Here is a 19,405-nt window from a genome sequence, read left to right on the forward strand (position 1 = left end):
TCATTGTCAATGCCACAGCCGCAGAACACGTCATCGAGACCGAAACAAAACCGAATCGGCACACAACATCCACGACCTCACCTGGCTCACCTCGCTCACCTGGCTGCCCATGCACCTTGTGAAAATTTAATAAGCCCATTAAAGAGGCAGGCCAAAAACCGAAAGTCGAAAGGAAAACGCGTGCAGACGAATAGAATAATCGTTCGTTTTCTATGCATTTAACGGCACGTGTTCAGGTGATTTTTCCCATGTTTAATGTGAAATGTCAACAGACGACCAAACGGTTGTGGCTAAAAAAGTAAAGGGGGCAGCAAGGCAGGCTGCAGATTTTGGGGAGGAAAATGTTGCCTGCGGCAGTTCCGTTTCACGAAAGAGTTTTCTTTCTTTTTTCTCGACTCTCCACTGCGATCTCTATAAATAGTCACAACAACAGCTCGAATGCTTTCGTCGTCGTCTTCACTTTCAACAATTTCTTTCAACATTTTCTTGTTGCTGTGGCCTGGTTTTTTCAGGCAATGCAACAACTAAAAGTTGAAAGTAAAAATCGCACAAAGAAAAACCCACATAATCGGCAAAAGGATATGAGGTTTCGGAATACATTAAAAGCGTATTAAGAAGAAATCGTGCACGTCATTATGAGAAAATCGCTGGGGCAAAGCGATAAAAAATGTTTAAAATAAATATCATATTAATTAAAGAACTCTGAACCGCGCGCTCGCCGAGCATTTCGTGCGTCCTCCGCTCATTATTCATTAGTCATACTTCAAATTCTATACGATATAAAGAGTATATCCAAAGTGAGCATGAGCAAGGGGCATGGAAAGCCATCGGAAAGTCGCATGTTCTTGGCACCAGTGCCAAAAACAATCGCAAAAGAAATCATATTTTGCACGTTTTTCGTTCGGATGTTTCGAGGCAGCCAGGCCAATAAATAATGTTTATAAAAATATAACATATTGTATTTTTAGATCCCTCGCTTGACCGATCAATAAGTGCAAAAATTACCAAAATTAGAAGTCAACGAGGCGAGGGTGAGAAGATTTGATAAAAGTCGACTCGAAAAATACAAAAGGCCATTAGCAAACCGCTTTGAACAAATGCAAACCGGTTGATACCGCTTCGACTTGTTAACAATGAGGTGCAAAAATACATATGTACATATATAAGATATATATATATAGCACATAAGGGAGGGCCGAGTAATTTAATTGTTCAGAAATCAAGGCAGGTGTGTCTAAAACTCGGCGTTTCTAGCATTCTATCAGCTTTTTGCAACATCTCGAGGGTTTTATGATAAAAATCGAAGTAGATAAGCGTACGACGGGTTATCTTCGTTTCAGGTAAAGGAAAATAAATGCTAATTATACACACTCGGGGTAAGATACACACTCTCGAGCTGAGGAACTGAGATAGAGAGAGAGAGACACCTAGGCGGAAAAGCGGGTTGGGTTCTCCTGCTGGGGTCAGGTCACGCGCTTCTCCAGAGGTATCTCTGCTCTCCAAGTCTCCTGCAGTTCTCAGTTTTGGTTTTCTTGGTGTTTTTTTTTTTGGTTTTCGGTTGCATTTCTCAAACAAACATGGCGGACACCGCATTGAGGTTTTTTTTTTCAATTTTGTACACTTGACGGAGATCCTTAGGTTGAAAGCCTTTAGAGCCTTTGTTGCTAAGAACAAAGGACTCGGCTCCCTTATTTTTTTTTGCTCAAAGCAAAGGAAGTGGTGTCTCATTTTTTGCACTTAGCTTGAATTAATTTATCAGCGAAAATAAATTGACAAGTGACAAGCACAAGTTTCTTTCTTTTTTTTATTTTATTTTCAGTTGCCTTTTTGACGACATTGAAAAGTCGCCAGAAAATCGCGCAGCCTCACGAAATGCGACGAAAAACGAAGGAAAATCGATAGAATTGCATCTAGTCAAGGTAAATGGGGTTCTTTTTTGTACGGTTGGGTAGGTGGGATGGACGGGGAGAGGAGGGGGCTGGTTGTGCGAGGTATACATACTTTTGCATTGGGCACCATCACATAGCAGGGGCTATCGTAGCCCTTCTGCCAAATCTCGTATAGCCAATTCTCTGGCTGGCGCAGCGACATAGTGCCCATCATATTTGGCTTTGGGTTTATTTGGATTTTCACGGGTTTTTGTGTATATCAATAATTTTTGGTTTCTTTTGCGGAGATTTTGACTTTCTTCTCCCACTCTTGCACTTTTCAAGTATATTTATGTATATCAGTTTCAGTTGGATCACAGTTGGGTTTTTAAATTGTATTTTATGTATTTTCACTTCTTTTCTTGTGATTTCTCGTCGGTGCTGTGTGTTTGTATGGCAAAAGTTTAGCAATAACTGAGTTTGCTGTTCAGCTTTTTTTTGAGATTTACGAGACCGGCGCAGAGCTTTTGTGATATTTTCGAGCTTTTGTCGATTGAATTTACTGCGATTGGAGTGTTTTGCGTCTGCTTGTAACGAATTAATGTAATTCACGAGTCTCTGGTAGGCTTTTGTAAAATGTTTTTTATTTTCAGTTGGTATAAAAAGTAATTGTTTTTTTCTTTTTTTTTTATATATATTAAAACTGGTGCCAGCTATATTTGTTGGCGATGTGGCGTGTAGCAAGTTGTACTGGCGACTGAACGTCTGCTTGCAATTAGTGCGGATTTTATATGAAATGGCAGTGCCTTTTGAGTGAAAGAGAGCGCGCTCTCTCATTGCGCAGTGCGCTCTCTGCGACTCTCTTATGTATCTGTATCTGGCCGCCGGACTATGGGCATATCCATCAGCATTTGCGAGATACAAAGATACTCAGATACTCTCTGTTTGTTTTGACGCGTGTTTTCTCATCAATTTACAAAGACTGCCACTATTTATTCAATCCACATATATGTATATTTATTTGTCTTCGGTGCCGCTCATTTGCCAAAATGTTTGACTGAATTCCCAAACAGCCAGCCGGTTTTTTTGTTATTTAAGAAATATATACATATGTTTTTTTCAGCCACTACGACGCAAAAACTTTATGACACTTTTGTTTATCACTCGCTCTCCAGTTCTCCCGCTCGCTCTTTTATTTTCTTATTTCTTTTGTATTTATTTTATTTTTTGGTTGGACGTTGGTTGGTTGGTTCTTGTAGATACTTTTACGCTTGCCACGCGGTGGTTTTCGATTACTTCGACATTTCTCTGGGAATTATGTGTGTATGTGGGGTGGGTTTTCTTACCTTTTGCGCATTGCGTTTTCCAACTAACAGAATTAAGTCGATTGGAGTCAACAGTAAACAAAATTCCACGATAAAATTTAATACTTCACACATGAATGTGAGCAAATATGGAGCGCAATACAAGAACTTCAATTTATAAAGAAAGATATTCAGAACTAAATATATGGGTAAAAGTAAAATAAGTATTGTCATTGAACAGAATATCACATTCTGGATTTTTATCGCTGCATTATCATACCAATGACAATGACAAAATTGGAACAAAAATTCAAGGGCTTCGAAACTTGTATAGAGTTGGCTGAAGAGCCCGCAGAACAAAATGTATAATACCATATACAATATAAACGAGCAAAACATGAACGGAACGTATCGATTTCATGCGCATGCTGAAGGAAGCGTTTTCTGTCAATCCATACATGCATGCCATATAGATTTCAATCTATATAGGAACCAACAATAAGCTGGACGCATCAACAACAAATTGTTTAACAAAAACCGAAACAAACATCCGCGTTAAAAATTAAAAAGAAAAATAAAAATATAAGAAGACAACATTTTTAGTAGTCGCCGGCGGAGAAAACAGCAATTAAATGCACATTTAAATAAACAAATGGCATGCTGTAAAATAATAAGTCAACAAATTGTAGGTGGGTAGGAAGAGAAGTTCCTTAATTGCTACACAAACTGCGTAGATGGGATAAAGTTGGGATCGTCATGGGTGGGGTGGTGTCGCATTTGTGGGTTGGGGTTTGGGGTGGTGAAGGGCGGACGCGGAAGCTGAGAGTGCTGAGTAAAAAGAGGCATCTGTTGAAGTTTTGTTTTTTCATTTGAGGAACTTAAGGGCCTCTAATTGCCTTAATGGAGAAAAACGATTCCGGATGCAAAATACAAAAATCCAACGCTCTTGTAATAGTTCAATTCTGTCGTCGATATTTGTGTTAGAATCTCTACCTGCCCTACTAACTCAGTAACATTTACCAAACCAAGGATGGCTATGTTATCAATTCGCATTACTAACTTTAAGATAAGCAGCTCTAGCTTATCATTGTTATCATTGAATGCGATAGATAACTCAATGTAAAGACGAGGAAGTCGTCTCTCTGTGCAGCCCGTTCGGAAAATTCTAAAAGCCATTCAGAAAACTTTCCTACACTGCTGGCTTATGTCAGTTCTAACAGCTTTTCTGATCACACAGATTTTGCATGCACTTTGTTGACGACTGTGTATGCAAACAAAATTCATTAAAGTGACACATACACGTATTGCAAACTAAGTCAACAACAAAAACAATGCATATTCTTTGTTTCTGTATTTGTGTTTTGAATCAACAAATGAAAATTTCGAAATCGTCGCCGCGTCTGGCAATCAATAAAAATTGAATCGCAACCGGGCAGGGGGAGGTGCGAGCGAGAGGGCAGCCGCGCTAGAGCGAGTGAGCAACAATAACAAGTCCAAATGTTTTGTAACAGCGTGATTCCATCCCAAAGTGGGGTGTTAGCAAAGAGGGGGGTGTGCCGAAGAAATCATCAACACGCCCACACCCCCCCAACTTACACTCATAATATAAACATTTGTACACATGCGGAAAAGTTATAAAATATTCGAAAAGTCCGAGAAATTGAAAATTAAAAAGCGTGTGGAAAATTACAGCATTTCTCTGTTGTTGATTTCGTTGTTGATTTTCGCACGCCCCCAACACGTGTTCGTATGTGTGTGGTGAGCTTTGGTGGGTGTGGCCATTGTTGATTCGTTGTTGAAAGGGTAGTTTTGTGTGTGGTTTTGGATAAAGATGACCAATAATGTAATATTTGAATTAAAAGTGATTATTTTAAAGTTAGGCAACATATATTGAAACATTTATCTTGAACTATAAAGTTTAAAGGCTTGGACATTCGATTGATCAATCTACATACCACATCATATATAAACCCAAACTATCCCCATCTATTAATTTGGCTTTAAGTCGTCTAGCGTGACAAGAGCTAAGATTAAGAGCTCATGTAACATGCAACACAATTAATTCTGATTCATTTAGCGGCGCGTGTCATCAAGTTGCGAGATCAGCGGGGGAAGAGTCGTGATTTCGTGTGGGAAAATTCGTTGCTTTAATGGCCATTTGTTTTTGTAGTTAGTTTTGACTGGACTTTGAGGCCAATTTGAACGTGTTTTAATTGGTTCCATAGACCCGAGTGATGATAAGATAGGCTGTTATCGCCGCACAAAACCTACAACAACCCCTTGACAGGTTGTCTAAGTTGCAATCCTCACAAAAACAGGGCCATAAAAGGCAAAAGCTGGAATGGCAAGGGGTAAAGGTGGGCAACAGTCGCCGACATAATACACAATCCATAACAAATGTGGTAGCCCAAGCACCTTTAAAAAGCGAAAGGGAGTGGGTGGGGACGAGGAGCATAGGTGCGCGACAGGCTGTCTCGGACTCAGTGGAAATTTACAAGTGTTTTCCTCTACTCAGTGGGTCAAACGGGGAAGGTGAGGAAAAGCCAGTTTATTATTTATTTTAAATTTTAGGTAACAATTCAAATATCAAGAGCCCTTTGACTGATTTTTAAAGGGGGCACTAGTCTCAAGAGGAGACGCTCAAGATCTCAGTGGAAAATTTATTCAAATTGATTGGTAAGTTTCCATGGGCCACAAATAAATTGAAAAGATTTTTCTTGCAGAAAATGAAATAATGACCATATGACCATATTATAATATTCAAATCCCCAGATATTCCCATATCCACTACATACAAAAATAGTTTTTTTTCCCACTCAACATCTCATTCTTCCAGCAATAATATTTATTGAGCTCGTTTAGAAATTCCTTTTCTTACTTTGGCCAATCGACGGAATACTTTTTGATTAGTGATTTCCTTATATTGACAAGAAAAAAACATCTGCGTGTGTCTCTCGCTATCAGTATCAAATAGATACAATTAGACAATTACAACTGACTGACGGCGGCTCAGTACAAATTGATAAGACTCTGTGTGGGGAGAGAGTTTAAGAGGAGGATCCCCTGCCCCCATCCCATCCATCCATCCACGTGCCTTCGAATCGGATGGAAATCATCGCGACACGCGCCAGTCTAAAATATATAGCTAATTATTTTGTATATATATATATCTAAACTACATATTTCTGCCCTAGTTTAAATAAATCATTTAGAAAAATGTATACATATATCTTTGAACAAATCGAAAAGCCTACGCAAACGAGAATTTTATTTCAGTATGCTAACACATCATTTTCGATTCCAGCCTTGGATGGGCCAATTTTTGAGGTAAACAAACTTTGCTGATTTTAAAGAGGCGAATAGAATAAATACATTGGATCTTTGGATCTTGGAATCACGCAACAGGGAAATGGGATGATGAGCTGGCTGATAAGGAAACACATTAAACGAATCGCACCTAAAAAGACGTTCCACAAAGTTTAGCTAGACGAAAAGGCAAACTGATAAGGAAACGCATAAGCAGATAAGTTGATAGTGGCTCAGTTCTTCTTTTTTTCAACTGGGGGAATGCTTCAGACAATTTTCGCCTTTGATTTGCTTTTAATGAATTTCAATTGTTTGCCATTTAGCAGGCAACCATACGTCAGCAGCTGTGTAACAACAAAATCGAATAAAAATCAAAACAAAGAATTCGCTTTTAGTTGAGTCCGCTTAGAACAAGTTTCGTTTGTGATTAGCTCACTTTTCAGCCTATATAAATACATACATATATATTGATAAGAACATTTGACAGTTCCGTTTTCTTTTTATTATTATTATTAGGTTGATAACGGCTCATATTTGTGTTGAGCGGCCAAGGGAACACCTTGAAACATGGGTCATTTATAAATATTTGTATATTTGTGTATGTAAATGGCTACTAAAAGTCGAAGCAGCTGTCTGTCAATATGTCCATCAAACGGTTTCCCTTTTTTCGACCAAGTCAAACATTTGTCTGGGACGTTATTTGGCACAAGAAAAAATAAAAAAAATAGGTATGTATATGTTCGATTTTCGAAAATTGCAAACAGGTGATCGACAGGTGTGATGCGATCAGCAATAAAATGGGTAAAATGGTGGGAACTGTAAATAGGAGAGAGAAGTGAAATATCTAAAAACTTATACGTGGGATCCAAGTTGGTCAAGGAACTATTTATTTAGTGGCATATTAGTTTCAAGAAACAGGAAAATTAACAAGAAAATGTGCCAGCGAAATGTGCAGTTTCTCAAATATTAAAATGTTGTACAATATTTTCTCATCTCCTCGTGTTCGAAACTGATGGACGAAACAATTTGATAAGATTAATTATTCTTATCCTTGAAAACAGGGTTGCCCCACACTCTTCTTGTGGCAGAAGTTTAAATTTATTGTTTATTTTATCCGCCAATCTCAAAATCTAAATGGCTCCTTGGATAAACAACGACTAATCCTAACCTTTTCCGTAACCCGGCTCAAATGAAACTACGGGTCATACAAATCTTGTTGAATACCTGGGTTTTTTTGGGCAATCACCTCATGCAAAACTAATGCGTCAGTCGGGACAGGAAGAAGATAAAAATAAAAGTGCAAATTGCATTTAAATTGTCCGGCTGCTGCAGTTTCGGTGAGAGCCATTAAATCGTTTTATTGGCCAGCAGTTCGGTCCTCGACAGCCACAAAGAGGTACTCCTCTCACTCACAGGTAAACACAGATACAGGTAGAGGGGCCCGACCGCTAATTGCATTCGAATGCCCACGACTTTGTTGTAAATTCGTGGGATACGACCACGGCACGTGTGTGGCTAATTAACTTCTGGCCGAGTGTCAAGCATCGCAAAGATGTCGCGACTTTTCAAGGTTTATGCGCCAAAAAATTATATATCTAACATTACTTGGAAATCCTTTCTATATAAACGATATATCTTGGATATATCTACACACGTATCATTTGCTTGGCTTATTTTTAGGCAATTCAGTTGAATAGACTTTCATCTTGACCTGAATTTTTCCGATGTTTCTATTTTTTGTTTGTTTCTTTGGCTACTTTCTCTTGTTTATTTTGGTTAATAATAAGAACTCATTGAATTTGCATACAATTTGTTAGTGCCTCTCATCCTTGTGACCATTTTTTTTTTGCACTATAATTTAATTGAGAAAATTTCCGAGAATTTATTTGAGTGTTGGATTTTGGGTTAAGGACAAACACGCTAAAAACCAATTACTCTAAAAATGAAACTATGTAGCTGAAATTGCTGGCTTGGAACATAAAACTATTTGTTTTCTGTTAAAAATGTCATTATATATAAACATTTTTAAGCAATTTTTGACTTCAGTTCCAATTTGGTCGTGTTTGAAATTAATTCTGAGTCACGAGGAATATTGAAGACCCTGAATATTCAACTTTATTATGCCTTCCTAGAATACAATTACCCCTATCAAATATTTGGTCACAAATCAAAAGTTCTTTTTCCACCTATGCCAAAAGGGTCTCAAAACTTGGTAAACAAATGAGCTGAACAAAGAGGAACTATCAAAAAACAAAAAGAAAAGAGAACAAACAAAACAAAATGAAGAGCCACACAAAAACAACCATTAGGGAAAAATTAAAACTCAAAAGCGAACAAAAAAAAAGGGAAAAAAAATGCCCACAAATAATCATGAATTATTCAAGGCCAATCGAGGCAGTCACAATAACACTATTTGATAGAAGTCTGTGTGTATCGTTCGATTTGTGTGTTTACTATTTAGTGTTCTGCACCCAAATAAATGGGGCCTTTAAGCTTTCGGCATAATAGTTCAGTTCCCCATTTTTCCCATTCGCACTTCACTCTATACCCTTCAAAAGGGGTTACTCACTTTGAGGATTCACTCTGTGAATCCAGTAAGTGATAAATGTGGAATCTTTCGATAGGGTATTCAGAAACTCTCTCATCCAGATGGCGCTTTATTTCTAGCACGCTCTTTTTGGATGATATATTTTGGGGATGAAGAACTTAATTATTTTGTTTTGCTATATATTTTCTATGTCTATTTTCGGCACAAAGTCAGATCGCACATTTTACCTCTTTCCCCTAACCTAACAAGAACTATTCAAAGATGTCAACATAATTTGCATTCCTTCACTTATTGTGCGGAATATTTTCGATCATTTTCCGTTTCCGTTTTAATTGAATGTTATTCAATTTGTATGTGGAATAATTTCATTCGTGTACATATGCATATTTAAGCGAATTTAATATATGCACGAAAATATATGGGTTACTAATTGACTTACGCAGACCAGAGAACAACAAAATTTGTTGATTTAATATTAGAAAATATTGTTTTGCTTACCTGCAAAGAGAAGAAGCAGAATAGCGAGTGTCAAAAATATGTAAACAGAATTATTGTCGAATTTATTCTTAGGCAAATAAATAAAACAGTCAGCGGGAAAATAAATTTCTAGGAATATTTATGCCGGCGTATATAGTAAATAACAAGTGGAATATTTTGTTGTTTCGAAAATTGGCAGTCGTCACTAATCAACTGGCAATATATGTATGTACCTACTATGACTCGTTACTATTCTAAAACTGATAATTTCCAGTAATAACTACTTTTTATTCATTGATATTTTCGCTCTTGTTTTCGAATATAAAACTAAATTCGAACAATTTTTTTTGAACATTTGCTTTGAGATTTCCTGAGGAATTTCTCTTGAGAAATTTTCCGTGGCAGACAAACGTTTCTTAATATGTTTGTAGTTGAGTTATAATGCGGAAGCTAAAGTCGCCACAGTTTTATGTGGGGGTCTAAGCACACTCACACACATATGTTTATACATAGTTATAAAAGCACAAACACAACATTCTGTGATATATTTATTGGCGTTTTGTTTTCGCAGCGACGTAGCGCAAAAGGCGGGGCCATAACAAAATAGAAATGCCTGTTTGGGGGGTAGGCATAAACTTTCTGTGGTGCCACCGGCGGGGATAGCCAGCTCGTTTCGTCGTGTTGCCTCAAATGACATATTGGTGTCAATTAAAATGCAAAAGGCCCAAAAATAAAGCGAAAGACAAAGCCAGGGAATGAGCAAACAAACCAACGCACACATTAATCATGCATTGCAAAATCTTTTCTTTTTTTTAAAGTTTTTTTTTGAGCGATTTGAGTGCGAGTGAGATCGCCATGTCTCGGGCCAAACGCGTTTCGCGTTGGCGTTCGATCATGGCCAAATTTAAATCACATATGTATGTATGTACATATGTACATATGGATATACATACAAGTCCGGCGAACTCAGGTGAGGTAGGTGTGTCTCGGCCAATTGCCAACGCGCACGCCACGCACACGCAGCGCATTTGTGATTTTCTCAACTCGACTGAGATCTGCGATCGCAGATCTGAGATCAGCTGGGTCCACCAGCTAAGATCATTTGCAAGTGAGTTGTCGAACAGGTCCCCGAAATAAATGAAAAATAAAAAACAATCGAGTCCGGTCGCACCTCAGCCGAAATCGATTAACGCATGTTTTTAAATCAGTCGATGGCGCTGCTGCCCATTTACAATTAATTTATGTCAGCGTGCACTTGAAAATATGCTAAATCGCTATCTTAATTGGCACGCTCGTAGGCATATAAAACATAGCTTGGCTTTTTCTTTGGCCAATGATTAATTATCTGCATTATAGTTAGAGAGAAATTTAAAGGGATTCCCCTAACGAAGATAGTTGCCACACTGACTGTTTATTATCTCAATTTAAAAATCAAAGACCGCGTAATTGGCCATCCTTGACTCAGAGTAAACCTGAAACTTATCGGAGATCGTTAAAGCGTTTTTATATCCCTGCCCGATTTCATTGGCAAATCCATCAGGTAGGTAGGTAGCCCACATATAAACAACCTATAAACAATCCGAAATTGAACAACTTTAAACTCCGACAACAAACTGGTTTTCGCTCCCGCACTGTGATGTCACTAACCCAATTAGAAAGCAAGTGCCGCCAAAAACGAGAAAACAGATCCACAAATCGGACCCTGAACCAGCAAACAAATTGCTCCCATCAATTTAATAATAATAAATTACTTAAAATGTATATGCAGGCAGGCAGGCAGGCATAACGGCAAAAGATGAAAGCTTTTGCAAATAATATAAACTCTTGTTTATTTATAGCATTTTTAGTTAATTTTCGTTCGATGCTTATTGGGGGCATTATTGTCTGGCGCAAAAAAAATATATAATTAGGTCAGCAACTGTTTTTGTCATTTCCCAATATTATTTCCATTTCGGTTTTTGAACAATTTTTTCGTGAATGAATAATTTTGCTGAGTTTTCTGCTTGGCAACACGATGGCAGAATCGAAAAATGGGCAAAAACAGAAATTGAAAAACTTTAGTGGTTGTCAAGTACAGTTGTGTGTGACAGTTGGACAGCTGATTGACATATTTAGTTGTTGTGCAAAATGGCACACAGGCCATGGGCCAAAAAAATAATTGTTTACTCGAGAGGAGAAATCGTTTCTGTGAAAGCACGCCTTTTTTTTTGACTCGAACACACCCCTCCCACAAACATTTTGGAAATAGTTTTCAAATCACTCCAGAGATCAGAAGGTCTAGGACAGTTTAAAGTTGAAAAACACCTTTCAGGGTCTCGTGCTTACTTTTGATTGCCTTTTGTCTTGCTCGATTTATCATCCCACTCATGTTTGCAAATTAAAAGCGATTAAGAATACATTGAGCTTTGCTTCCTGCATTTTAAGCGCGCTTTTTTAATGATTTTTCTCGCCTGATTGCGTGCCGAACAAAGACGGAAGATATCGGCTAGAGTTCAGCGTATATGGCACAAAGGTCAACACATCTAAGCCACATTTATCAAATTGACTTCTACGACTGGGGGATTAACCGAAGGCGAACGTTCAAATCGAACGACTGTGCTAGAGATTTTACTTTGTTTTCATTTAACCAACAGAAAGACAGACATAAAACCAGATTGTGACGTTCACCAAACTTGTTTAATATTTAACACTGCCCAGTGAAATATAAAAGCCACATCGAAATCGGGCTGAAAGTCAAAGTATTTCGAATTAGAAAACGTTTTTGGCAAACATTAGGCATTTTAATTTTGGTTTTTAAGTTCCGCATTAAAGCAGACAGGAAACTGTCGAATTAGAGAAAATAGACATCCATCCAAACTGAAGATTTATTGCCTTGATGTCTAATTTATTTTGATATTGAGGAAAATCTTTGCCTAATTATCTGCTAATATATGACATTAAAATGCAATAGTATATATGAACAGACTGGCTGACAGACCTCTGTTTATTAATCTATTTTTTCTGATGTTTTGCAATAATTAAAAAAGAAATATATGTACATTCCGCCGCTTGGGGCATTAAAAATTCTTTGATAATTTCTAAAATGCACAGACAACAGAGCTTACTTCACAAAGTGAGCAGATAAAGCAGAATTCTCTAATGATTTGGCTTTATCTCAAACAATGTGAATGTGTTCTGTTCAAAGTTTTCCACACTAAATGCAACTGCAATCCCATTAGGTTAATTAGATATGGGAAAAACAATATAACAAATAGCTTATGCTCGCGAAGGGGAATAAAAGTGGGAAAATCTTTCAAATAGTTTTACTTTAAGATCCAGCATTCCGCAAAGGCTTTCACATGGCATTTTTCTGCAGTAACGGCGATCGCAGTGGCAAAGTTAGTTGAATTTGCATTCGTAGTTTATGGAAATTGAGAGCGCTTGGCAACAGTGGACAGCAGCTAGCAGGCAAACATAAGCGAAAATCAACTGCACCGGGTCTACACAAGTACACTACGAGTAGTATACAATATGGGCATATAGACACATGTATTGGCGATAAAACTGACCCACTTTTGGAGCTGCAATGCACGTACAAACAAAAACAGCGGCCAGCTCGAACGACAATTGCAACTTAAACTAAAGGCTATCTCGTCTGGCTGCAAAATAAAAAACAAACTCAAAAAATAAATAAATGTTGAACGTCTAGTCCGGTCGAGAGTGTTTAGCTGGGATTTTAGAAGGGGCAGGAGGGCAGGAGGTGGGTCGAAACAAGTTTCAACCTAGCACAACATTGCATTGCAAGCACAAAACACCCGAACTTCACACCCAATTGCAAAACGCCCACGGATTCAGCCTTGAAGTTCGATTCGGGGGAAAACTTTGCTCGCATGAACTCTAATTGCAGTGAAATTTTCTCGGAAAATTGTGGCATTTGTGAGTCATTAGGGGAGTTCTCGCTGCTGTCGGTTGGGATGTTGGTTGGCTGGTGGCGTGAGCTCATCGCCGTTTGGAAAATGTTTAGCTCACTGCCCGTTTACCTTTCTCCGTGCAGTAGCGCACTACTTGCCACAATTCCACTTGCAATTCGTGTGAATTGAAAGTCGCCGACCTCGAAGACAAAGTGGGGGAAAATGAAACAAAAGGCCAGAATCAAATTTCTTCGTGTTCTATAGATTCTCTGGTGGGGATTTTGTGTAAAACGTGTGCCCACATGTATTATGTATTACACGATAGCACTAAAGATCATCATACGGGCATCATGAGATACTCCACGTTGTGACGCAATTTAAGACTGAGTAGATGACGTCAGAGTGGTGGCTGTTACAAAGTCCAGAGCTTGACATTTAATGTTTTCTAGTTGAAATGATGCAACAGTAGCTAACTGTTGGTTTTAGATTTAAATAAATCAGGTCAAATTAAATTCTATCCCTATTTAGGCATTCTATCGAAAATAATCGAAAAATGTGTTATCACGATGTAACACCACACGATAACTATCGATATATGGAATAAATGCGTAAAATATTTAAAAAAACGATAAAGCCTTATTACTTACTTATTTTATGAAGTATCTTTTTAATAAATCAAATTTAATATTTGGGACAAGAGGGACTTTCCCTGTGACCCAAAAACATACATTTCTTCTTTCGCTTGTTTACGCTGCATTGTTTGAAGTCACGAGTCCATCTCTAGAACTGAGAGCTATAAACTACAGACCAGACTAGATCTACTGATAGACACGCAGCGCCAACAAAGGCGACTCAGCGGGTGCCTTTGCGGCAGTGCCACGTCTAATTAGCACTTAACTGGCCCGAACCATTTGGGATTGGGATAGGAAAAAAGTGACCGACCGACCTACCAACTGACCGACCCCCGATATTGTATCGATTCTGACGTCAATTGTTTGAAAATTGCGGTGCTGTGCATTGTCAATGCAATTAGACGGGCTGAGCAACAGATCATGATACATCTATTGCTGGCTAATGACGCGTTGTGCCTACTTAAGCATTGGTTATAGATACTTGAACACATCGCAGCGGACATCTGTGATTCCATGATTCCATAAGAGATCAGGCAAAGACTTCACAAAGGCACGTGGCCAGAACACACATTTGTGTGCAAGAGATACATACATAGTGTAAAGCCAGACTTAGGCCGATATTTACCCATCTTTCTGGCCATTCCAGTGCCAACATTATTATGCAACCATCTTTGTTTTCCCTCAACCGATTGTCTGCTGTTCTTATCGGCTGATGTCTGGTTGTCGAGGAAAAGTAAATTATTTCACACTATTCTTAGGGATTGTTTTTCCAGTTCGCTTTAGCTGAAACTCCACACACTTGGACAAACATATCAGAGGCCGAACAAATCGAGTGGTAAAAACCCAGCACAGGCACAGCACAACCCGACCAGGCCAATAGGTTTTATTTTTATCTTATCTGTCATGCTTTTTATGGTCTTGTTTATGGGTTCTGCATTTTGTTTTTCACTAAAGTGGAAGAGTAAAGCCAGCCAGCGAGGGGCTCGACAAAAGTCAAGCCATTCGATCCGCACATCGGGCGAAATAAAGCCACATTAATGTCATTAAGTCATTAAGTTGTCTTAGCAAATCAACTTATCATCGCTATCATGTTGTTTTTCACAACTTTTTCTTCGACTGTTGAGATTGGTTAGGAAATTTTGGAACTTTATGATACTCATACTGGGCGTAAACGAAATCTGTTTTATTGGGCACTAAAAATATTTGTAAGAAATTAGAAATGTAAAGACGTATTAAGTGTGAAATATCTAATTAATCATTAAACCTTCAATTCGCATTATCATTAATAATAAACCATCAAGGTTTAGCTTACATTCTTCCTTCGTTCGTTTAAGCTGATAAGTTTATAATAAATATTCTCTCTATTTCTATTGTTTGCGCCAGTTCAAATCGATAATTAAATTGGCATAACCTAAAAACCTTATCAATCTACTTGAGTATGGGAGGAACAACCTAATCATTGGCGCCATGGTTTCTATTACCGTTTCTTTTATTCCATTTAAAGAAAACATTGTTTTCTTCGACGCAGAAAAGATTAGCATGGAAAATAGAACGTGTGAGTAGCTGTCTAGCTTAAGATTGCACTTCATACATGTATAGGCAGCAGTGACAAAGTCTGCGATCGCCTGTTCTGGCTGTTATCATCATTAAATGTTGATCGCAGCTCAATAAAGCAGAGAAATGCACAAAAAAACATCGAAAATAAGTGACGTCACTTGCTTGATGATTGATAAGTGTTAAAGGAATAATAAAAGCGAAATATAAAAACGATTGTTTTTTAAGGAAGCAAAACGCTTCCGTATCGTTTCTTATTTTCGCATTTGTAAAACAGGAAAAGACTGTCGCTGGTGCAAATAAATTACATTTTATTTGACGCGCCTTTGTTGGGCGTAGGCAACAAATGGCTAAAAAACTCATTTAATTTTTTTCTGACTCAATCCGTAATCCGCAATCTGTTTGCTCATGTCCACTACGTGACAACTGAACCAAACGGAATGAGTTTATATACTAAATATATACATCCGAAAGAAAGCAGATCAAGAAATGGGAAGTGTCCTAAAATATGAATGATATGCGACATCTGCTCGGGGTTAGAGAACTTTCCTGAATAAAATTGGGGCTACACCTGGCGGCAAATGTAATAGAGCACATTGTGACTCAAGTGAAATAAACTAAATAAACTTGTTTTTGAGAAATTAAATCATTTTTAGTCACCCAAAAAGTTGCAAAGATAACAAAAGGCGGACATTTGTCTCGCAATGACAATTTGTCTCGGTGACAAATAAAAAACACACAAAAGCTACCCCGAAAAAGCCAAGTCGATGATTTCGATGATTGAGTTGGGTAATTTCAATAATTATCTGCAAGCAAATACGATTCTTATATGAATATTCACATTCTTGCCTTTATTTGCTTTTGAATTGGCAAACAATTTATGGCATATTTGAAGTGTGGCATTTGTTGGCGCTTGTGAGATAAGCAATCCACACAGAAAAAACAGTCTGCCATTTTGTAAACAAGACAAAGCCTGATAAGCGCCGCCGGGAAGGGAGCACTCATAAAAAAATCAGCCTCAAAAAGCCTCGTATAAAATATTATTTTTTTTATTATTTCTTGCCACACCAAGGTCAAAAGCAACAACAGAATTAAGCGCATAAATTCTGCGGCCAACAAGAGTTAAATTGAAGGAAAAACGGAATGCGCTTGGGGAAAATACTTTCACAAAGTGAATAAAAAAAAAATGAAGAGGGAAAAAACATTTCTAGGTGGCTAGAAAGGAATTCCAAAACAGATGAAAAAATACAAAATAAAAGAAAGAAGAGAATCGAAATGAAATGCGTCGGCCCAAAGAAAGTGGGGAGAGCAATTGAATTGACCCAAATGACCATTATGGGTGGCAAGTTGCAACTGCAACAGAGGCACAGATACACAGACACTCTACTCTTTCTCAATTGAATTTCGTGGAAAAGGAAAAGTTGATTGACTTTAAATGAGGCAAAATCAAACAACATGCAGCAGTCATGCAGCCAGTTGCCACTGCGCTAAATGTGTCATCAAGAGTTCCGCTTGGAATTTTCTATCAACTCCGCTACTTGGTATAATAAATAAGCAATCACGATGATTTATTGACAACAGAGCAATATGATTTGGATTTTAGCCAAGGCATGTGAAAAAAGGCCTTAAAATTCATAGAATTATGGTTTTTATAGACTGATCGCAATGAAGTATCTTCCTCCTTTCCTACTTTTAATCTAAAGTAAAGATAATATTAAATCGTCTGCTGATAGCAAATACTTCAATACTAATTCCATTAGGGTTGGCAACAATTTTGTCTGTTAGCCACTAAATACTGACTATAGGTCATTCAAAATCATTGAAACTTTTATTTTGACTGATTGCAAAAGCGATTACCAGTTCGATTAGATTGTCCACTTGAGATAAATTCGATTGTTCATTGTATGAACAAGCCCGAAAATGTGAATTTCCATTCATAACTCTCACCACAGTTCATTTCAGTTCATTGAAAACGACTCAAAACCAATTGTCATCTCTGCGGATTGTTCATTGTTTTGAGAGTCTTGTACTGTCTTTTAATTGGGTCTAAATATAGAATCCTCCATTGAAATGCATGCCATTTCAGTACAAAGCAAATACAATTCAATTGAACTAAATTTGTACTTCAGGCCGAGAATGAAGAAGGAGGGCCACTTGATTGAATTGTATCTTTTTTTTTTTTTGTGAGCATGGCGCCCCACTCGAACATCTTTTCGCTGGGCTTTTCGTGTATCTTGTAGCTATTTTTGGATTGCTGAGAATTGAGACCTGCCTAATCGAGATTAAGAATGGACCATCAAGAGTACGCACCGTTTGTCTTGGAAAAAAGCGACTGTATTCATGGTCAAAAGTTGAAAAACACTGAAAGGCTCAGCTCATGACGTCTTCCGACGTTTTTTCTTCATTTTTGCCTGATAACACTTTTTTTATGAACATGGTTGCCCTTTTTGAAGATTAACGATTTCATGTTTTTCAACGTCTTATCAATTTCAAGCTGTTAATTTTGTCTGTCTTTTGTGTTCAAATAATGAGTTAATCGCTGTATTTATAAATGTTTAAACCTAATGAAAATAATTTAATTAAAACTTACCATTGCCTGCTCGATTTTGTTATCAATCGCAACTGCACTAGTTCCAGATGCACTGAAATAAATAAGTAAATAGTTAATATAATTGAATAGATAAGTATATATGTTTTTAATGTTATTTTGTTGTATTGTAGCATTGCTTTTTTCATATATTTAATAGTCCCTCATCATCTAACGACTCAATTAAAAACAAATCAAATAATTATTTTTTACTGCCTACTTTCTGACCGCCGACAAACTTTAGCCAAAGACCTTCGAATGGAAGTTATTTTTGGCGATCCGACCTTGCTGATGACAGCCGTAAATTGAGGTCAATATGACAATAAAACTTCCTCTACTTCGCATTAAAAAAACCGCGAACTCCGAATAAAACGCAAATCTCCCCATCTAATTGCAATGCCAAATGAGCAATTAAGTTGTCATAAGACAAAAGTGAAAGATGAATGTGTGGTGTGGAAGGTGTTCAGACATTTTGATTGAATTTAAATCCGATATGATGATTTTTATGAAACCAAATCGGGTTTTCCCCGTGCCACTACTACAATTTGATCAATTCTTTAATTACTGAGTGCAAAAGTGCAAATTATTTCGATCGATTGACAAACCATTATGCAACACTGAAGGAAACTAGAAAAGACGCAGGAAATGGCATTATATAAGATGCAAAATCAATTTGAATACCTTGCAATTCGATGAAGGAAATCATTTAGTACGTTCAATCAATAGTTCAATGCTTTAAGCATTCTGGTATTTTCAGAAATTTTGGAATAATTGTAAATCAAATTGAATCAACAAATTGGTATTGCTTTTTAAGATTCATAATCCAATATAAATATTCTTTTTTTCCATTAGAAATCAATCAGCTAATTTATATTGTTCATATCTAACTGGCCCTCACTTTATCAAACGAATTGGATTCGATTTGAGCCTCAAAAAATGCTTGGCATACGCAATAATATCTAATTATAGAAATGGCACGATACAATGGAGTGTGTCATCGAAGTAGATGGCCATAAGATAGTTACACCTATGTGAAATAATAGAGCAATGAATCATTTGAAACCCATATCTATACGGTTGCCCAAATTAGCAAACGCCCAGGTCTTGTAGGAAATATCCCTATAACATTCTAATAAGTATGTATGTATATAATAAATTTAAAATTTATTTTAAAAACATGTCCTGCTTATATTATTTATATCCAGTCATTTTTAAGCATTCTTTACTTCAGTATATACA

General features: G+C 37.3%; 1 protein-coding gene across 6 annotated transcripts in view; it reads right to left on the reverse strand.

The window, feature by feature from the left end:
* The window catches only part of LOC117142934 (protein bunched, class 1/class 3/D/E isoforms), a 90,160-nt gene that overhangs the window by 2,706 nt on the left and 68,049 nt on the right, over nucleotides 1-19,405 (reverse strand). For 5 of the 6 annotated variants that reach the window (XM_033307258.1, XM_033307250.1, XM_033307266.1 and 2 more), the window contains one exon: nucleotides 18,170-18,221. In XM_033307258.1, coding sequence (XP_033163149.1) covers nucleotides 18,170-18,221 — 52 coding nt within the window. Of the gene's footprint in view, nucleotides 1-2,001; nucleotides 2,642-18,169; nucleotides 18,222-19,405 lie in introns of those variants that run through there. The other variant, XM_033307292.1, reaches the window with a different exon arrangement.

The sequence above is a fragment of the Drosophila mauritiana genome, chromosome 2L, assembly GCF_004382145.1.
Source record: "Drosophila mauritiana strain mau12 chromosome 2L, ASM438214v1, whole genome shotgun sequence".
In the NCBI taxonomy this organism is placed as follows: domain Eukaryota; kingdom Metazoa; phylum Arthropoda; class Insecta; order Diptera; family Drosophilidae; genus Drosophila; species Drosophila mauritiana.